General features: G+C 56.3%; 1 protein-coding gene across 2 annotated transcripts in view; it reads right to left on the bottom strand.

Moving 5' to 3' along the window:
- SEMA3F (semaphorin 3F) overlaps positions 1–17992 on the bottom strand; it is a 29684-nt gene that overhangs the window by 1833 nt on the left and 9859 nt on the right. The window contains exons 2-17 of one of the 2 annotated variants that reach the window (XM_030811736.1): positions 13498–13658; positions 13337–13399; positions 13101–13220; positions 12259–12351; positions 10579–10672; positions 4805–4924; positions 4424–4563; positions 4189–4303; positions 3952–4021; positions 3643–3787; positions 2394–2616; positions 1681–1769; positions 1505–1546; positions 1166–1323; positions 885–952; positions 487–620 (exon numbers count right to left, since the gene is read on the bottom strand). In XM_030811736.1, coding sequence (XP_030667596.1) covers positions 487–620; positions 885–952; positions 1166–1323; positions 1505–1546; positions 1681–1769; positions 2394–2616; positions 3643–3787; positions 3952–4021; positions 4189–4303; positions 4424–4563; positions 4805–4924; positions 10579–10672; positions 12259–12351; positions 13101–13220; positions 13337–13399; positions 13498–13658 — 1835 coding nt within the window. The remainder of the gene's footprint in view (positions 1–486; positions 621–884; positions 953–1165; positions 1324–1504; positions 1547–1680; positions 1770–2393; positions 2617–3642; positions 3788–3951; positions 4022–4188; positions 4304–4423; positions 4564–4804; positions 4925–10578; positions 10673–12258; positions 12352–13100; positions 13221–13336; positions 13400–13497; positions 13659–17992) is intronic. The other variant, XM_030811737.1, reaches the window with a different exon arrangement.

Genomic DNA, 17992 nt, shown 5'->3' on the forward strand with positions numbered 1-17992 from the left:
GGTCTCGAACCCCTGACCTCAAGCAGTTTGCCTGCCTTGGCTTCCCAAAGTGTTGGGGTTACAGGCGTGAGCCACCACGCCCAGCCAGAATTTCCATTTAATGAGAATATCCAACTGGGATAACCACATAGAATTTCCATGTAAACAGGGACACCTGTAGGGCATTTCCATAAAATGAGGGCCCCATAGAATTTCCACATACTGGAGCTCACTCACATGATGTTTTTGTAGAAGGTACACCCCCAGTGTGGTATGCATATGGAATTTTCATGTGAACAGGCATACCTAGAAACACTTTCCGTAGAATGAGGCAAATCCCATGGAGTTTCCACATAACTGTTTTCACTCAAAGGATTTGCATGTAGGGAAGGGAGCTTGGAAGGGGTTTCACAGCATGAGAGTTGCTCCAGATCACTCCTCTACTACATTTCACCACTGCACAAGGACTCTCACGTCCACGGTGCAGCACTGGGCGCAGGAACTCACCTCTCGGCGCCGGTCACCAGGATCTCGCTGGAACAGCCACTTAACAGTGGCTTGGGGCGAGCGGGGCTGGCACTCAAGGAAGGCTGCGCTGCCGGCCACGCCATACTGCACAGACTCCACGGCATTCTTGTTGGCTTTAGAGTGAGAGGGATTTTGCAAAAGCAGCATCACCTCCGGGCAGCCTGCTGGCTGCTTTGGGGCAGGCACCGAGGGGCACCCACTCACTAATGTAGAGCTCTGTGTTGATGGGGCAACTAGGGATATCCCATCTCCATTAGCCCCCACCCTCCATTAGCCATCAGAGCACCCTTACAGTGGGGGCCCTGTGAGCAGCTTCGTGGGCTGCGTGGGGCTCTGCAGTGTGAGCAGCACCCCACGGTGAGGCCCAGCATACTCACCATTGGAGTTGAACCCACGGCACTGCCTGATGGGGTTTCCGTGCCGGACGTCCTGCCGGCGGCTCCGCCTGGATGAGGATAGCCCCTGAAGGAGTGCTCCCAGGAAGCTTGCCCCCCCAGTTCCCTGTATCTCCCTGACTCCAGGGCAGGGCCCTTTTTCCCCAGGGCAGTGATGTCTTACCCATAAGACCCCCCTAGGGTAATATCACATGCACCCCCAATCCCCTAGGATAGGGCCCTGGGACTGGTTGCTAAAATTCTAGGTGTCTAGGGGTCCACACCTCTTGGAGGATGCTGTATAGCGGGAGCAGGCCTGGCCATCCCAGGCGCAGTAAGGGTCCCGGGCAAGGCAGCAGTCAGCACAGGCAGCCCCATACGCCTGGCAGCGGTGCAGGCTCAGGTGTGTGACACCCACGGCTGACGCCACGTAGAGTTGTTGCTGGGGCAAAGGGTAGGGCCTTGTCAATTCCTGTCCCATAGCCAGCCCCACCAACAGCCAGCTAGGCTGGGCTCCCCATCCCTGTTCCATGCCTCAGTTTACCCATCCCTGTGCCAAGGGCATGACCCTGAGGGGATGCAGGCCCTGTCCCCATCCCTGGCCCACCTCGCCAAAGGCTTACCCTCTTAGAAGAGATGGTCATCGTCTTGACGGGTGCTGGATCCTAGAGAAAGATAAAGATCAGCTTGGGATGCCAGGGACCCCCTCCCTGCCCTGACCTAGAGGTCTCAGGTCAGAGGCTGGGACTGGGGGGAGGGTAAAGGTGGGGAGGTCAGGACTGGGTGGTGTCACACCCACCTTGAAGACCTCCACCTCCTCCAGCATGAGCTCTTCCATCTCCTGGTCATCCTTGGGCAGCACAATGACCTTCTGCACTGTCCCACGGTCTGGAACGGGCCGGGCAGGGCCTCAGTGGGGCTGGGGATGCTGGGGAAGGGGTACCAGCCTCAGCCCCTTCCCCCACCAGGGCCCAAACCCCCCTAGGGCATTGGAGCTGGAGCTTTGCGCCAAGGTGGAAGAGTTTCCCCAGGTCAAAGGGGACTGGCCCAGGACATAGGGGGTCATGGCCAGGGTCTGCCCCCACCAACCCAGACCCTGATTTTGGGCCCTGCTGAGAACAGGACACTGGGGCATGCATTCTCCTGTGTTTGGGCTGCTGGAACTGTAGGGGGTGCACTGTGGCATGTGTGTGCACACATGAGCATGTGTATGGCCTGTGTATCCTGGAGGTGTCTACCATCTGTCTCCACCCCTTTCCTGCCATACATAAGTCCCCAGATGCCCAGTGGCCCCGTTCTCCTGGGCCCCTGGGGATGGAGGTGGGAATGGGGTTTTCTCACCCCTAGCCTCTGTTATCCCAGCAATAGGGAGAAGGCACCAAAGGATGAGGATGAAGAGGTGACTCTGATGAGCTTGCAGCAAGCCCTAGCAGGGCAAGCCCCAGCCCCAAGGATCTGCACCCCGCACCCGGTGGGCCCAGCGTGGGAGAGGCCGGGAGCAGCAGTGGGTACCTGTGCCCAGGAAAAGCACCTCATAGCGCCCGTCGGCTGCATCCACCTGGTCCACGGCAACAGTGGTGAGGCGGTAGGGAGCACCTGTGCGGACTACCAGGGGCCGCCGCTGCAGAGGGTACACGGCCTGGTACATGAGCGGGTGGCTGCGCATGAAGTTGATCACCTCATCAGGATAATCTTTGGTGGACTTCATAGATGGCGTGAAGGTTCCACCAGGGCACTGTGGACAGGTGGCGAGTGTCAGTCCCAGGCTGCCTGGGCAGGGCAGGCTGGAGCCATTAGCTTCAGAAGAGGCCACTGCAATGTCTGTCCCCACCACCTCAACCTGCTCCTCTCCTCAAACCTGCTCTCCAGGTTTCTGCCCTGCACCTGACCTCTACAGGTCCTGCTCCGGCCAAGGTCCCACGTGGCCAAATGCCACAACCACCTCCCTGGGCTCATGTGCCATGACCTCGTGGCAGCATCTGGCCAAGTGGACCACTCCCTTCCATGTCTGCCTCCCCACCCTGTCATCTCCTTCCTCTCTGGCTGTTCCTAGGGTCTCACCCGTCTCCCTCCTGCACAGCTGGACTGCAGGCCCCGACGTCCTTGGCACACCCCAGGCTCACTCTCCTCCTTCCTGAAGCTATCCCCTGAGCCTGGGCTCAGCCTGCCCCCCATTATGGCCAGCTTACCTCTGGCCCATCCTTCTGACTCCAGGTTACCTCTGGAGGGAAGCCTCCCCTGTCCCCCACTGAGACCAGCTTCTCCATCCCAGTCCTGACCACATGGAGTCAGAACTGCATTGGATCAGATCCGCTGCTCTCCTGCTTAGACTCCCGCATGAGCCGGTGTCACATCAAGATAAAGTGACATGCCTCTGTGACCTCTAAGACCCTGCCTGAGGCCTGGCCCTGCCCCTCCCCAGCTCTTTGCCTCCTGTTCCTCAGCTGAGCCAACCTCCAGCCTGCCTCCAGCGTCCGCGGGGAAGACGTTTCCCTCCAACCTTCGGCTCCCAAACAGCCCTACAGAGGACCCTCTGAGGAGTAGCTGACCACGCCCAGCCCACCATCTTTGTCCCAGAATCCTGTCTGGGGTCTTCCACAGCTTGACACTGTGTGTGAAGGCCCATCTGTGTGTGCATTACGGCTCACCGCCTCCGCTGGCTGGGAGGGCCATGATGGTGGGGCCCATGTTGCAAAGGGCCTGACCCAGAGGCCTCTTAGAAGAAGAGGAAGGGGAGAGGCAGGATGAGTGGGGTCCTTACCGTGCCTGGCCGTGGGTAGGGCATCTTCCCTGAGAAGGGCATCCACTGGTAGTTGGGACCCTCTTTGTGGGCAAAGGGCCCGTTGAAGACCATGCGAATATCAGCCATGGAGTAGACACACACGGCAGAGCCTCGGAACACGGAGCTGTGGGCACAGCAGGTGCTGCTGAGCGGGACAGACCCTCCACCTAGGGCCCCTCCCCAGACTGCCCCCTCCCCACAGCTCGCCACTGCGCTGGGGTTCTCCACGAGTTATAATCCCCCAACAGGGCCACTCCCTGCCACTGCTGGCCCTGACCACAGCCTCACCCAGAGGAGGTAAAGACAGCATAAATGACAGGGTTCCTCACGTCCTGGGTCTGCTGGACAAACACGTCCTCTGGGGACAGAGGGAGAAGATATTGGAGGGTACCTTGGGTGGGAGCCCCTGGGCCCCACCCACTCCTGCACAGGGGAGGGGGCCCACCAAAGGCACCCTGACCACCCATCCAGCTTCTATCCCTCTTGCTGTTGCCAGAGCACCCTGCCTGCCTGCTGGGCACTCACGGAGCTCATCGAAGTGAGTCTCAATGCCATCCTCGCCCGGGACAGAGCAGACAAGCCGCGCCTTCAGGAATGTGCTCCACTTGTTGACCAGGCAACAGTGACCACCGTCATCATTCTGGGGAGTGGGGCAAAAGGCCAGGTCAGATCAGCTCTTGACCCCAAGCCCTGGCTGGAGCAGGGCTGATGAAGCCAGAACTGGTGGAAGAGGCAGCCTGGTGGCTCTGCCAATGCATACCAGGCAAATGCGCCCGATGCGGGCGTACACAGCGGGGCTCTGCGGCGCCTCTGCCGATCGCTCACGGAAGAAGAAGTAAAGCTTATCATCATTGCGCTCCGCGCTGTCAGGAATGAGCTCAGCATGGATGAACGACGGGTCTGCAGGTGGCAGGGGTCAGCTGGGTGAGCCCCTACTCTGATGGTGCCCCTGATGTTCTCCAACAGAATCCCCAGCCAGGTACAAGAACACCCCCAGCTCCTCTCCAGATAAGAAACTACCCCTGCCCCAGGTAGTCATAGGCTAAACATGTCCCCCACTTCCCCCACATGTGCTTCTTTACTACCTCCTTGCTGCATCCCAGACACACGGCCACGGAAGGGCTCCTGGGGCTGCGCTTACCGTTCAGCCACCGGGAGTTGTACTGATCCGTGCGCATGGCCGTCTGCTTTCCAAGTGTGCGGAAGATGGCTGCGTCAGTGCCCATAAAATCGATGTACACACCAGCATAGAGCTCCTCATCTGTGGGTGGGCCAGTGGGTCAGTCAGGGGGCTGCTGTTTGCTAGGGCCAGGGCACAGCTCAGATGACTTCCAGGGCAGGGCCTTATCTCCCTGCTCAGGCTCCCTGGGGCATGATCCTATCTCCAGTGGAGTGCTGGTCAGTGTTTCACCACTGGCTCTGGGAGGGTTGGGATTAGTAACGATCAGCTCTGATTAGTAGCAATAGCCCATTTCTGTGGTGTGAATACTCCTGCCATGACTAATTTCAAGCTACCAACCTGAGGTCACTGAAAGCAAAATCAGGAAGAGCTGCCAACACCACTGTACAGTATTTCTACCCCACAGACACAACAAATGTAAATCACCTCAAGAGCATAGCTAATAGGCCGGGTGCAGTGGCTCATGCCTATAATCCCAGCACTTTGGGGGCCCAGGTGGGTGGATCATTTGAGGTCAGGAGTTGGAGACCAGCCTGGCCAAGCTGGTGAAACCCTACCTATACTAAAATACAAAAATTATCCGGGCATGGTGGCAGGCGCCTGTAATCCCAGCTACTCAGGAGGCTGAGGCAGGAGAATTGCTTGAACCAGGGAGGCGGAGGTTGCAGTGAGCAAGATAACGCCACTGCACTCCAGCCTGGGCAACAGAGCAAGGCTCCATCTTAAAAAAAAAAAAAAAAAAAAAAGAGGCCGGGCATGGTGGCTTATGCCTCCTGTAATCCCAGCATTTTGGCAGACTGAAGCAGGCAGATCATGAGGTCAAGAGATCGAGACCATCCTGGCCAACGTGGTGAAACCCTGTTTCTACTAAAAATACAAAAAAAATTAGCTGAGCATGGTGGTGCACGCATGTAGTCCCAGCTACTCAGGAGGCTGAGGCAGGAGAATCGCTTAAACCCGGGAGGCGGAAGTTGCAGTGAGCCGAGATCGCACCACTGCACTCCAGCCTGGTGACAGAGTGAGACAACCGTCTCAAAAAACAAAAACAAAAATGAAAAAAAAATACAAAAAAGAGCATAGCTAACAATAAAGTGTAGTGAAAGAATTAGGAAGCATATGCACACCTCAGTTTACTGGGCTTTGTGCACTGCAAATACTGCATTTTTTACAGAAGGAAGGTTTGTGGCAACCCTGTGTCAAGCAAGTCTGTTAGCATCATTTTTTCAACAGCATATGCTTACTTTGTATCTCTGTGTCTGTGTCACAGTTTGGTAATTCTTCTTTTTTTTTTTTTTTTTTGAGACGGAGTCTTGTTCTGTCACCCAGGCTAGAGTGCAGTTGCACCATCTCAAGCAATTTGCTCAAGCAATTCTCTTGCCTCAGCCTCCCAAGTAGCTGGGACTACCAGTGCCCACCACTACACCTGGCTAATTTTTTTTTTTTTTTTTTTTTTTGAGACGGAGTCTTGCTCTGTCACCCAGGCTGGAGTGCAGTGGCGCGATCTCGGCTCACTGCAAGCTCCGCCTCCCGGGTTCACGCCATTCTCCTGCCTCAGCCTCTCTGAGTAGCTGGGACTACAAGCGCCCGCCACCACGCCCGGCTAATTTTTTGTATTTTTAGTAGAGACGGGGTTTCACCGTGGTCTCGATCTCCTGACCTCGTGATCCACCCGCCTCGGCCTCCCAAAGTGCTGGGATTACAAGCGTGAGCCACCGTACCCGGCCCACCTGGCTAATTTTTGTATTTTTAGTAGAGACGGGGTTTCACCATGTTGGCCAGGCTGGTCTTGAACTCCTGACCTCAGGTGATCCACCTGCCTCGGCCTCCCAAAGGGCTGGGATTACAGGTATGAGCCACCGCGCCTGGCCTACATTTTGGTAATTCTTGCAATATTTCAAACTATCTGTTATGCTGATCTGTGATCAGTGATCTTTGATGTTACTATTGCAATTATTTTGGGGCACCGTGAACCTCACCCATATAAAACAGTGAACTTAATCGATAAATGTTGTGTGTGTCCTGACTGCTCCACTTACTGGCCATTCCCCCATCTCTCTCCCTCTTCTTGGGCCTCTCTATTCTCTGGGACACAGCAATATTAAAATTAGATAAATTAATAATCCCACAATGGCCTCAAAGTGTTCAAGTGAAAGGAAGAGTCATATTATCTCTCACTTTAAGTCAAAAGCTAGAAATGGGCAGGTGCAGTGGCTCATGCCTGTAATACTAGCACTTTGGGAGGCTGAGGCAGGGGATCACTTGAAGTCAGGAGACCAGCCTGGCCAACATGGCAAAACCCATTTCTACTAAAAATATAAAAATTAGCCAGAGGTGGTGGTGGGCGCCTATAATCCCAGCTACTTGGGAGGCTGCGGCAGGAAAATCACTTGAACCGGGGAGCAGGGAGTCGGGGGGTTGAGGTTGCAGTGAGCCGAGATCACGCCACTTCACTCCAGCCTGGGGGACAGAGTGTAACTCTGTCAAAAAAAAAAAAAAAAAAAAAGCTAGAAATGATTAAGCTTAGTATGGAAAGCATGTTGAAAGCTGAAATAGGTCCAAAACTAGGCCGCTAGCACTAGTTAGCCAAGTTGTGAATGCAAAGGAAAAGTCCTTGAAAGAAATTAGAAGGGCTATTCCAGTAAACATACAAATGATAAGACAGTGAAACAGCCTTATCACTGATATGGTGAAAGTTTTACTGGTTTACATGGAAGATCAAACCAGCCACAACATTCCTTTAAGCCAAAGTCTAATCCAGACCAAAGCCCTAACTCTCTTCAATTCTGTGAAGGCTGAGAGAAGAGAGGAAGCTGGAGAAGAAAGGTTTGAAACCAGCAGAGGCTGGTCCATGAGGTTTAAGGAAAGCAGCCATCTCCAAAACATAAACATGCAAGGTGAAGTAGCAAGTGCTGATGGAGAAGCTGCAGCAAGTTTTCCAGAAGATTTAGATAAGATCATGGACGAAGGGGGCTACACTAAACACGATTTTCAATGTAGATAAAACAGCCTTCTGGCCAGGGCCAGTGGTTTACAACTCTAATCCCAGCATTTTGGGAGGCAGAGGCAGGAGGAACAGTTGAGGTCAGGAGTTCAAGACCAGCCTGGTCAACATGGCGAGATGCTGTCTCTACTAATAATACAAAAATTAGCCGGGCATGGTGGCATGTGCCTATAATCCCAGCTACTTGGGAGGCTGAGGCAGGAGAATCGCTTGAACCCAGGAGGCAGGGGTTGTGGTAGGCCGAGATGGTGCCACCGCACTCCAGCCTGGGCAATAGGGTGAGACTCCATCTCAAAAAAAAAAAAAAGAAAGAAACAGCCTTCTCGTGGAAGAAGATACCATCTAGGATTTTCATGGCTATCAAGGAGAAATCATTTCCTGGCTTCAAAGCTTCAAACGACAGTCAGAATCTCTTATTAGGGGCTAATGCAGCTGGTGACTTTAAGTTGAAGCCAGTGCTCATTTACCATTCCAAGAACCCTAGGGCCCTTAAGAATTATGTGAAATGGCCGGGCGCGGTGGCTCATGCCTGTAATCCCAGCACTTTGGGAGGCCGAGACAGGTGGATCACAAGGTCAGGAGATCGAGACCATCCTGGCTAACACGGTGAAACCCCGGTCTCTACTAAAAATTAGCTGGGTGTTGTGGTGGGTGCCTGTAGTCCCAGCTACTCAGGAGGCTGAGGCAGGAGAATGGGAACCCGGGAGGCGGAACTTGCAGTGAGCTGAAATCACACCACTGCACTCCAGCCTGGGCGACAGAGCGAGACTCCGTCTCAAAAAAAAAAAAAAAAGAAAAAAGAATTATGCAAAATCTACTCTGCCTGAGCTTTATAAATAACAACAAAGCCTGAATGACAGCACATCTGCTTACATCATGGTTTACCGATTTTTTTTTTTTTTTGAGCCAGAGTCTCCTCAGTTGCCCAGGCTAGAGTGCAGTGGCACATCTCGGCTCACTGCAACTTCCATCTCCCAGGTTCAAGCTATTCTTCTGCCTTAGCCTCCCAAGTAGCTGGGATTACAGGTGCACACCACCACACCTGGCTAATTTTTGTATTTTTAGTAGAGACAGAGTTTCACCCAGGTTGGCCAGCCTGGTCTCGAACTCCTGACCTCAAGTGATCCAGCCGCCTCGGCTCCCAAAGTCCTAGGATTACAGGCGTGAGCCACTGTGCCTGGCCGGTTTTCTGAATATTTTAAACCCATTGCTCAGAAAAAAAGATTCCTTTCAAAATATTACTGCTCATTGGTCTTGGTCTCCATCAGAGCTCTGATGGAGGTGTGCAAGGAGACAAATGTCGTTTTCATGCCTGCTAACACAACATCCATTCTGCAGCCCATAGATCAATTTCAATTTTCAAGTTTTTTTTTTTTTTTGAAATGGGAGTCTCGCTCTGTTGCCCAGGCTGGAGTGCAGTGGCACGATCTCAGCTCACTGCAACCTCCACTTCCAAGTGATTCTCCTGCCTCAGCCTCCCTAGTAGCTGGGATTACAGGAACCCGCCACCATGCCTGGCTAATTTTTGTATTTTTAGTAGAGACAAGTTGGCCAGGCTGGTCTGGAGCTCCTGATCTCAGGTGATCCGCTCGCCCCGTCTTCCAAAGTGCTGGAATTATAGGTGTGAGCCACCGCACCCGGCTAGTTTTGAGTGTTTGTTACTTTTTATTGTTGTTACCTTTGTTTTAATGTTTAATTGTAAACTTATATAATTAAAAAATGTTTTTTATTTTTTAGTAGAGACAGGGTTTCACCATGTTGTCCGGGCTGGTATCGAACTCCTGACCTCAAATGATACACTTGCCTCAGCCTCCCAAAGTGCTGGGATTATAGGTGTGAGCCACTGAGCCTGGCCTTAACTTTTAATAATAGTTGTCTTTAACAACTGGCTCAAAAAATTCCTGAAAAATTTAATAATGTACTTGCCTCTAACATACCACATCTGAGGCTCCCCCCAGGGCAGGCCCTGTCTTTCCTCATCAGACTGATTTGGGCTCTGCCATCAGGCTGGGACCTTCTCACTTGTCAAGAGGGGAGAATAATGTCTGCCCCTTGACCCCAGGGCCTTTCCCAGGCTTGGAGGTGGCACAGTGCCCAACAGCTGCTCTGAGAGGCAGACTGTGTTGAACAATCAGAAAACAGGCAGCGTGCATGAGCCAGGGTCAGTGGTGGGTTCACCCAACCTGCAGTTAGGGGCAGCAGCTGCTCCTGAGACCCCGGCAGGACCCCTACTCAGAGAACAGCCCCCAACTCTCCCAGACACCTACCCAGACCAGAAACATGCTCTCCCCGTCTGGTCACAGGGCCAGAACTCTCCATTGGTGCTTCCCTACAGGGCTCTCCCAGCCTCTCAGACACACCAAGAACATGCTATGGGACTGCCCCTCAGACCAGCCCCGATACACACTCGGCTTATCTTCTCTTCTAGGAAACCTGTGGTCAGGAGGGTTCTGGACTTTGCATAGACCACACTGTGTGTTTCAGAGTAGGACCTGGCTTCCTTGGTCCCCCATCCAAAGGGGCCAGGCAGAGGCTTCTACCACCCAGTCTCTGCCCTCGGCTCACAGTGGGGTCTGGCCTGCACCCTCTCCCCCTTGCCAGGTGGGGCTTTTTGGGGAGTTCAGGGACAGCCTAGTCACGGTCTCTGCCCTTGGGTAAGTGTTGGTGCCATGCCGCATCTCCAGGGGCAGAGGCCACACATTGAGACTGTAGAGCGGGGTTGGGGGGCACTCACTGATGAGGGCCGATGCTGTGTCCAGCTTGGGATCGTATGGACACTTGCCCTTCCCTGACTCGAGTCGCTCAGGCTCCAGGTAGAAGATGTAATCCTGCAAGGCAGAGCGGGGCTCAGCATTGTCCAGGCCAGTCCCTCAGCCAGGAAGGGTAAGGGTCACCAGGCTCCCAGGGTGAGAATGAGCCCCCAGGCATACCCCAAGCCCACCCCCTACACTCCCCAGAGCTCCTTGGCCTTAAACTCCATCCAGCCAGGTCTCCCAGGGCAGGGCCATGCTGTGGGCTCCAAGGAAGGTGCTTCCTAGTCCCAGGTCTTAAGAAAGACCTGGGGACCAAGTCTCAAGGGGCCCTGCCTTGGGGGCTATGAGATGGACATGGAGTGGGTTTGTAGGGGCTGAAGCCCCTCCATGCCAGCTGGCTCATAAAGACACTGGCCAAGGCCCCCTGGGCTACAGAGGCACAGCTCTTTGCTGTGGCTGCCTGTCTTGGGTCAAGAAGGAGTTGCAGACCTGGCCAGGGCAGGAGTGACTGGTTAAGGGCCCAGGGTCCTGTCCTTTTGCCATCAGGTCTAGCCAGGCCAGAGAGCTCTAAGGTTACTGTATCCTCAGGCTTTGTGTCCTACCTGTGGTCCTCAGGATGGACCAATGGGCCATGACCTTTCTCCTGCCCCTCAGCAGAGCCCCCAGGCTCCACATCTCCCCATGGAGCCAGGAGTCAAGGAGTCCAGCCCAGACCACATGGAATTCACAAAGCCCCCTGTGCCTCCCAGCCCAGCCTGCAAGATGCTAGGAGGAAGGTTGGAAAAGGCACTGGGACAGGGGTGAACACAGAGGCCACAAGAGAAAGCCAGGCAGAGGGAGGGAAAGGGGCAAGGAGAGAGGAACAGAGGCAGGAGGAGGTGGCAGCAGGTGGCAGGATGGTGATGGGAAGGTGCACACAGGCCTACTTCCAGTTACACACTGCACACGTGACTTCCTACACACACAGGGGTGCACGCACAGCTCTGAACATATCATTGCCAGCACACAGAACCCCCTGCTCACACCATGGACACACACACACAGAATCCACACGATCCTGCATTTCTGCACTCCCCACCACAAACATGCTCTGTCATTCACCGGCAGCCCCTGCCCCCCTGCCCGCCCCTGCCCAGCCCCAGCTCTCCCAGCCCAGACCAGACCCAGGTCATGACTAGTGGACAGATACCACCCGGGAGAAGAGCGCCCCAAGCACATGAGTGTGCAGGACACCTGTGTCCACAGATGACCCATGGGAGGCATGGGGCACGGACACCTGGGGGTAAGGTGTCAGACTGCACTCATGTGCCACTTTCCACTCTGGGTGCTGAGTGAGGAGTGCCCATCCACACTGGTGTGTGCTCTTGTGTGTCTACACACATGCTTTCTGAGGGCTAAGGCATGGCTGTCCCCAGGGCTCCTGTCTTCCCCACCTGGCAGCTTCATTATTTCTTGCCTGCAGGGGTCATACTGAGGCTGACATGAGTCCAGCTGGGCATGCCTTCTGAGGCTGAGGGTACTTCAGGGGAAGGGGTGGGGACAGGGTGTGGGCACAGAGGTAGAGGGGAGGCCCTGGGGAGGCTGGCCTCAGGTGCAGGCCCAGGGTGAGTTCCGCTCAGAGGCAGTGCTGCCTGGCAAAGGCCTGGAGGGATGAGGCCCACCTGGCGTGGGGCTGTGGGCGTCGGGCGGAGGGCACCATCCGTGGCTCTGCTGCCGCGGCCTCTAACTGCCTGCGTCTGGGTCCATGGTGTGGCCTGAGAAGACGAGGAACAGGGGTTAGAGCTGGGGGTGGCGGGGGCTGGGGGAGCGGGCTCGGGCTGCCAGCCTCTAACACCACACAGGCCAGGAACACACGTGAACACGTGGGTCCCCCAGAGCATGTCTATGCGTGTGCACATACATACACACAGGCTTGGCACACGCCTGCACACACAGGTGCCCCTCAGATCCAGTCACTCTCACACATGCCCTACAAGTTCACACCAGCTCACACACATGCCCACATGGAAATGGAAAAGGGTGGAAGCAGGCAGGAAGGGGCAGAGCTGGGGAAGGGGCAGCTCCTCACAACCCCGGCCCTGGGGGAGGAAGGCAGCTCTCCCCCAGGCCACATGGTAGAAGCTGACCCAGGTGTCCAGCCTCCTATTGCAAGGCTGGCCCCCACCAGGCCCTCTGGCTTGGCCATGGGGGCACGGTCCACAGGCATAGCCAAGAGAGCTGTTGCCACATATGGAGCAAGTGCTTACTATGTGCCAGGCACAGTGCTAGGAGCTTTGGGAGCTTTAGCTCACTGCCTCCTCCTCACACTGACCTGTGAGAAAGGCAGCAGTTAGCCTCATTTTCAGGTGAAGAAACTGAGGCTCAGCGAGGTGAAAGAAGTCACTCACCCAAGGTCACAAGGCTCGGAAGCGGCAGGGCTGGGGCTGAAGCCCCTCCTCCCATCAGGACCCTGGGATGCAGCCACCAGCGGGGGCAGCACAGGGCCAGGGTGGCTGGGGCTTACCTGGGCGCGGCGTCCGCGGTTCACATAGGTGCACATGGGGTTGTAGGCACCTGTCCCGCACACATACAGGTGTGTTCGGTTCCAGGGCTGAATGAGCCTGACGAAGTTCCCACACTCGCCCTGGGGCCAGAGGGAAGGCTGCATAGGTGCCCTGGCCAGGCCTGCTCCCCTCACTGGGGGCAGTGCCTTCCCACCTGTGGATCCCCCTTCCCACCTGTGGATCCCACCAAACTCACGTTGCCATCCTTGCCTGAGAGCACGCATTCCTCGATGCGCTGTGGGGAGGCTGCCCAGTGTATCTGCAGAGAGTGGGGTCAGAGGGTGCAACCTTCTGGACATGCCCTGAGCCCTAGGGCTCCGTGCCCACCCCACATCCCACATCAGGGCCAGCCCTTACAATGAGGGGCTCGCGGTTGATGTCGTGCAGGTCCAGGGACAGCACATAGTCCTTGCTGCCCACATACATGCGGTCGTGGTCCTCGTCCTTGAGTAAGATTCGGTAGTCGGTTGTGTTGAGCAGGAAGTTGAAGAAGTGGGCGGTGCCTGTGGCCTTCAACTCTGCGGGTGGAGGGCAGGGCACCAATTAGGACCTTCAGGAAACCATCCAGCCATACCCCCTCTGACAAGGGGGAGACTGAGGCCCTGAGGTTCCCCTCAGGACCCCCACCACACAGTGGTCTTTTTTTTTTTCCTTCTTTTTTTCTTTTTACAAGATCGAGTCTCACTCTGTTGCCCAGGCTGCAGTACAGTAGTGAGATTGTGGCTCACTGCAACCTCCATCTGCTGGGTTCAAGCGATTCTCCCGTCTCAGCCTCCTGATTAGCTGGGATTACAGGTGTCAGCCACCACACCCAGCTTATTTTTTGTTTGTTTGTTTGTTTTTTGAGATGGAGTCTCACTCTGTCACCCAGGCTGGAGTGCAACAGTGCGATCTCGGCTCACTGCAACCTGCGCCTCCCGGGTTCAAGCAATTCTGCTGCCCCAGCCTCCTGAGTAGTTGGGATCACAGGCGCCCGCCACCACGCCCGGCTAATTTTTGTATTTTTAGTAGAGATGGGGTTTCACCACGTTGGTCAGGCTGGTCTCGAACTCCTGACCTCGTGATCCACCTTCCTCAGCCTCCCAAAGTGCTGGGATTACAGGCATGAGCCACTGTGCTCAGCCCATACAGTGGTCTTAAACCTCCAGCTTCCTTTCCTGGATCCTTCTCAACTCCCTCTCCAGTCCCTGACAGACTGGGAGGACAAAGTGGCACAGGTAGGCAGGCCAGGGAAGGCTCCACACCCAAAGCTAAACCCCTGATTCATAGACAGCCCTAGCTAGTCTCTGGGTCCCAGTGAAAGGGCGGTGGGTGCGGGCCAGGGTACGCAACAGCATCAAAGAGTTTTTGCTCAGGTGGGGGTTAATGCTCCCACGCTCAGGGTGGGGCCAGCCTTCACACAGGGGTTTAAAAGGGTTAATGAGCAGATAGGGGTGTGGCCGGGTATATCTGGGACAGCCTGCAGACTTTGGCATGGAGCCTGGATGCCCTGTTCTTACCCTGGCTGCCCACCAGGCAGAGGGCACAGCTGGTGCACAGCAAGGTCCTCACTCGGTCTGAAGCAGGTTAGCCAGGAGACCAGAAAGCCCTGCTGGACACACTGCCCTACAGACCCCAGCTTCCCCCAGACCCTATAAGGCTGCTAATGGTGGAACTCTCAGGCCACCTTGAATGAGCCAGGACAGTCATTTCTGGGAAAGAGGCTCTCTCCCTGGTGCTACAACCCCGGGGCTAAAGGCAGGGTTCAACTGGGTCCTCTAGTTTCCCTTTTGCATGAGTCCAGCAGCCTTTGCCCTCCAACTCCAGGATGCTGGGGAAAAGTCCTTCCTAAGGATGAAGGACAGGAGGGGGCTCAGACAATGACAGACAAAGGACTCATAGAAGCTTGGGAACCTGCCTCCAAGGGGAGGGAGAGCCGAGGGGTCCCCTCGGCAAGCCCCTTCTCCACCCACCCCCAGCTATCTTTAGCTCTGCAGAAGAGGGAACGCTGTAATGAGGATGATGAATATTCACACACACAGGGGGCTTAAGATAGCAGCACACAGAAGAGCGCATGCATGTATACACGTGGCACAGGCATGCACACGGCGCACACATGTCCTGCCACACATGAGGCACTCACCAAGGGGGTCACACATGTCTCATCTCCCCTCCCCAGCTGGTAACCCATTTCACAGGTGGGGCAGTCAAGGGAGAGGCCTGGGCCAGGCCCCAGGGCACCTGGGGGGGAGAACAGCTGGGATCCGAGGCCCTAGACACAGCCTGAAGGTGGGGCGGAGGGGGGCCGGGGTCAGGGGGTTCCACCAGCTGACCCAGAGCCCATGTCTGGTCCCGGGGCCTCACTCTGAGAAACTAGTGGGTAAGGAAAGGTCTTGCCCTGCCTGGCCCTGGCTATGCGGTGACAAGGGAATGCAGGTGATGACCTTGGCCAACCGCTGGGACGCAGGGACGCCGAGGGATCAAAGGGCCGATCCTGCCTGGCGATGGCCTCACCCGCCTGTCCGGCGGCGCCTCTGAAGTCCTGGGCAGGGCGGCCCAGGCACCTGTCCCGCACCTGTTGTTGGGCCACTCGGAGTCCCCTGCCTGGCCGCTCACCCACAGTGACAACAGGAAAGTAAACATTCCCCCACCCCCAGGGCTGGGAAGTGGCCAGAGAGGAAGTGGGGCTGCCAGTGAAGCCCCCCCAGGCTGGGACAGCCTGTCAGGGGTTATTTATACCCTGGCTGGGGGCATGGCTCGGTCGTGCCCTTACCCATCCCCTGGGCTAGGGGGCACTTTGGGGGCAATGGCAGGGGGAGGGGGTAGAGGCTTAAGTGGGCGCCTTCAGACATGGGCACTCCGGGTAAGGGGAAGCTTCAGCCATCAAGCCCCCGGGAACCCAATCAGCCATAATCCCCACGCTCCAACCCTGCGCAGCCTTGGGCCTCTATAATCTCAACCCTGCACCATGACTCCCAGAGCCCGAGGCCCAAGTCCGAGTCCCCCACCCTCTCGCAAAGCCCCAGCACTCCCAGACTCCAGCTCCCTCTGTGGGAAAGGCCGTAGAGAACACTCAGAGGATGAGGAAACTGAGTCCCAGCTTAGGGGCAGGAGATTGGCCTCGACCCTCCCTGCCCCTTGCCCCCAGTCTGCCCCTGGGTGGAGGTGGGGGTGGAGGGAGCCCCTTGCTCAGTTATCGAACACCCGCTGTGCACAAAGCCCTGTGCTCGCAATACCAAGGGCACAGGGCACAGGGAAGGGACGTGACATGCCAGAGTGCATGGGGGTGGGATTCCCACCCAGGTCCATGGCTGAAGGAGGGCCCAGGGGAAGCCAGTCCTGGTGGTAGAGACTGCCTGCCAGGAGGGCCAGGGCCGGAAGGTGACTCGCTCCCCGTGGACAGGGCACATGACTCAGGACCTGCGGGACCCCTCCCAGTGGCCACGGGATATGGCGTCAATGGCTCTGGTGTCACAGGACGTGATGCTTTGGTCACTGTGGAAACTGTGGGGGAGGGGGAACCCCAGGAGGCCGCGCATGGTGGGGAAGGGGTGGGACCCAGGATCAGGGATCCTTGGCTATGGCTTGAGTTTCTGGGTGAGCTTCATGACCTGAGTTGGGGGCACTCTCGCTCTCTAAGCCTCATTCTCTAGTCTAGACCATCTCTCAGGCCTTCCTGGTACTGATACTCAAAGTGACCCTGAGGATCAGTGACCCCATTCTGATCTCAGAGAGAGGCTCATGGCCTGGCATTCCTCGGGTCTTCCCCCAACCCATCCTTCACGGGTGTCTCTGCCTTTCAGGGAAAAGAGAGTGGGATGGGGTCCCAAGTCCTTCCCCAAGGAAGCAGGCTTCCAGGTGTCACTATCTCTTGTAGGGCATCCACCCCCATTCCCACCCCAGCTACCCCATTTCCCAGTGCTAGATTGGGGAGCAGAGAGGGCTATAAGGCAGGAAGGGGCCTCCTGTGGACTCAGCTCCAGCCTTTCCAACTCCAGTGTGTCCCTACCCCATCCCCAACCCACAGGAGTAGAGCTAAATCCCAAACCATTCATCCAAACTCAGCCTACCAGAGGGGAACCAAGGTGGAAGGGGTGGGAACTTCCCTGGGTCCCAGAGCAAAGAAGGTGTAAGGTTCCAGCCTTCTCAACCCACAGCTGGACTTCTGACCCCACTCGTGCCAGACTGTAGTAAAAAGGGAAACAAGGAGCCCTGTGACAGCCCTGCACCCCCAGCTGCAGACAGGAAGACTGAGGCCCAAAGGAGAGTGGTACTCAACCCAGGTCACAGGGTGCCCTGTCCCCTGCTCCCCACTCCACCATGAGGCAGAGGAACTGGGAGCCTTCACTCCTCCAAGAAGCCTGAGTCAGAGCAGGGGGTGGGCAAGTGGCCCTGGGTATCTTCCTCCAAAACCTGCCGTCAGCAGGTGCCAGATGCTACCAGGCCCCAGCTCCCTTAAGGGACAGGGACTTGGGACAGAAGGAACAAAGGAACCTGGGACCTGAGGTGGCATCAGTGGGGGGCAGGGCTGATGCACACCCAGCCTGGTCATGTCCTAAGGCCAGTCCCCACATCTGCTCCACTTGTCCCACACCCGGCTCTGGCAGCAGGAGCGCCATGCCTCCTTGAATGCCATGGCAATGTTGAGGGAGGGGCTGGGCATGATCAAGGGTTCTGTGGGGATCAGGACTCCAGCCCAGAAAAGCTTTGACCTTAGTGGGAGGAAGGGTGGTGTGCCTGGGTGCTGTCTCCTGGGAAGGGCTCCCCACCCCCATACTCTCACCCAGGCTGGGCACAGGTTGGGAGGGGTGACATCCGGGAAGGATTTTCCCGTCATCGGGAAGGAAGAGCCTTTTCTGGCATCAGACACCTC

Source organism: Nomascus leucogenys, chromosome 4 (assembly GCF_006542625.1).
Source record: "Nomascus leucogenys isolate Asia chromosome 4, Asia_NLE_v1, whole genome shotgun sequence".
NCBI lineage: Eukaryota > Metazoa > Chordata > Mammalia > Primates > Hylobatidae > Nomascus > Nomascus leucogenys.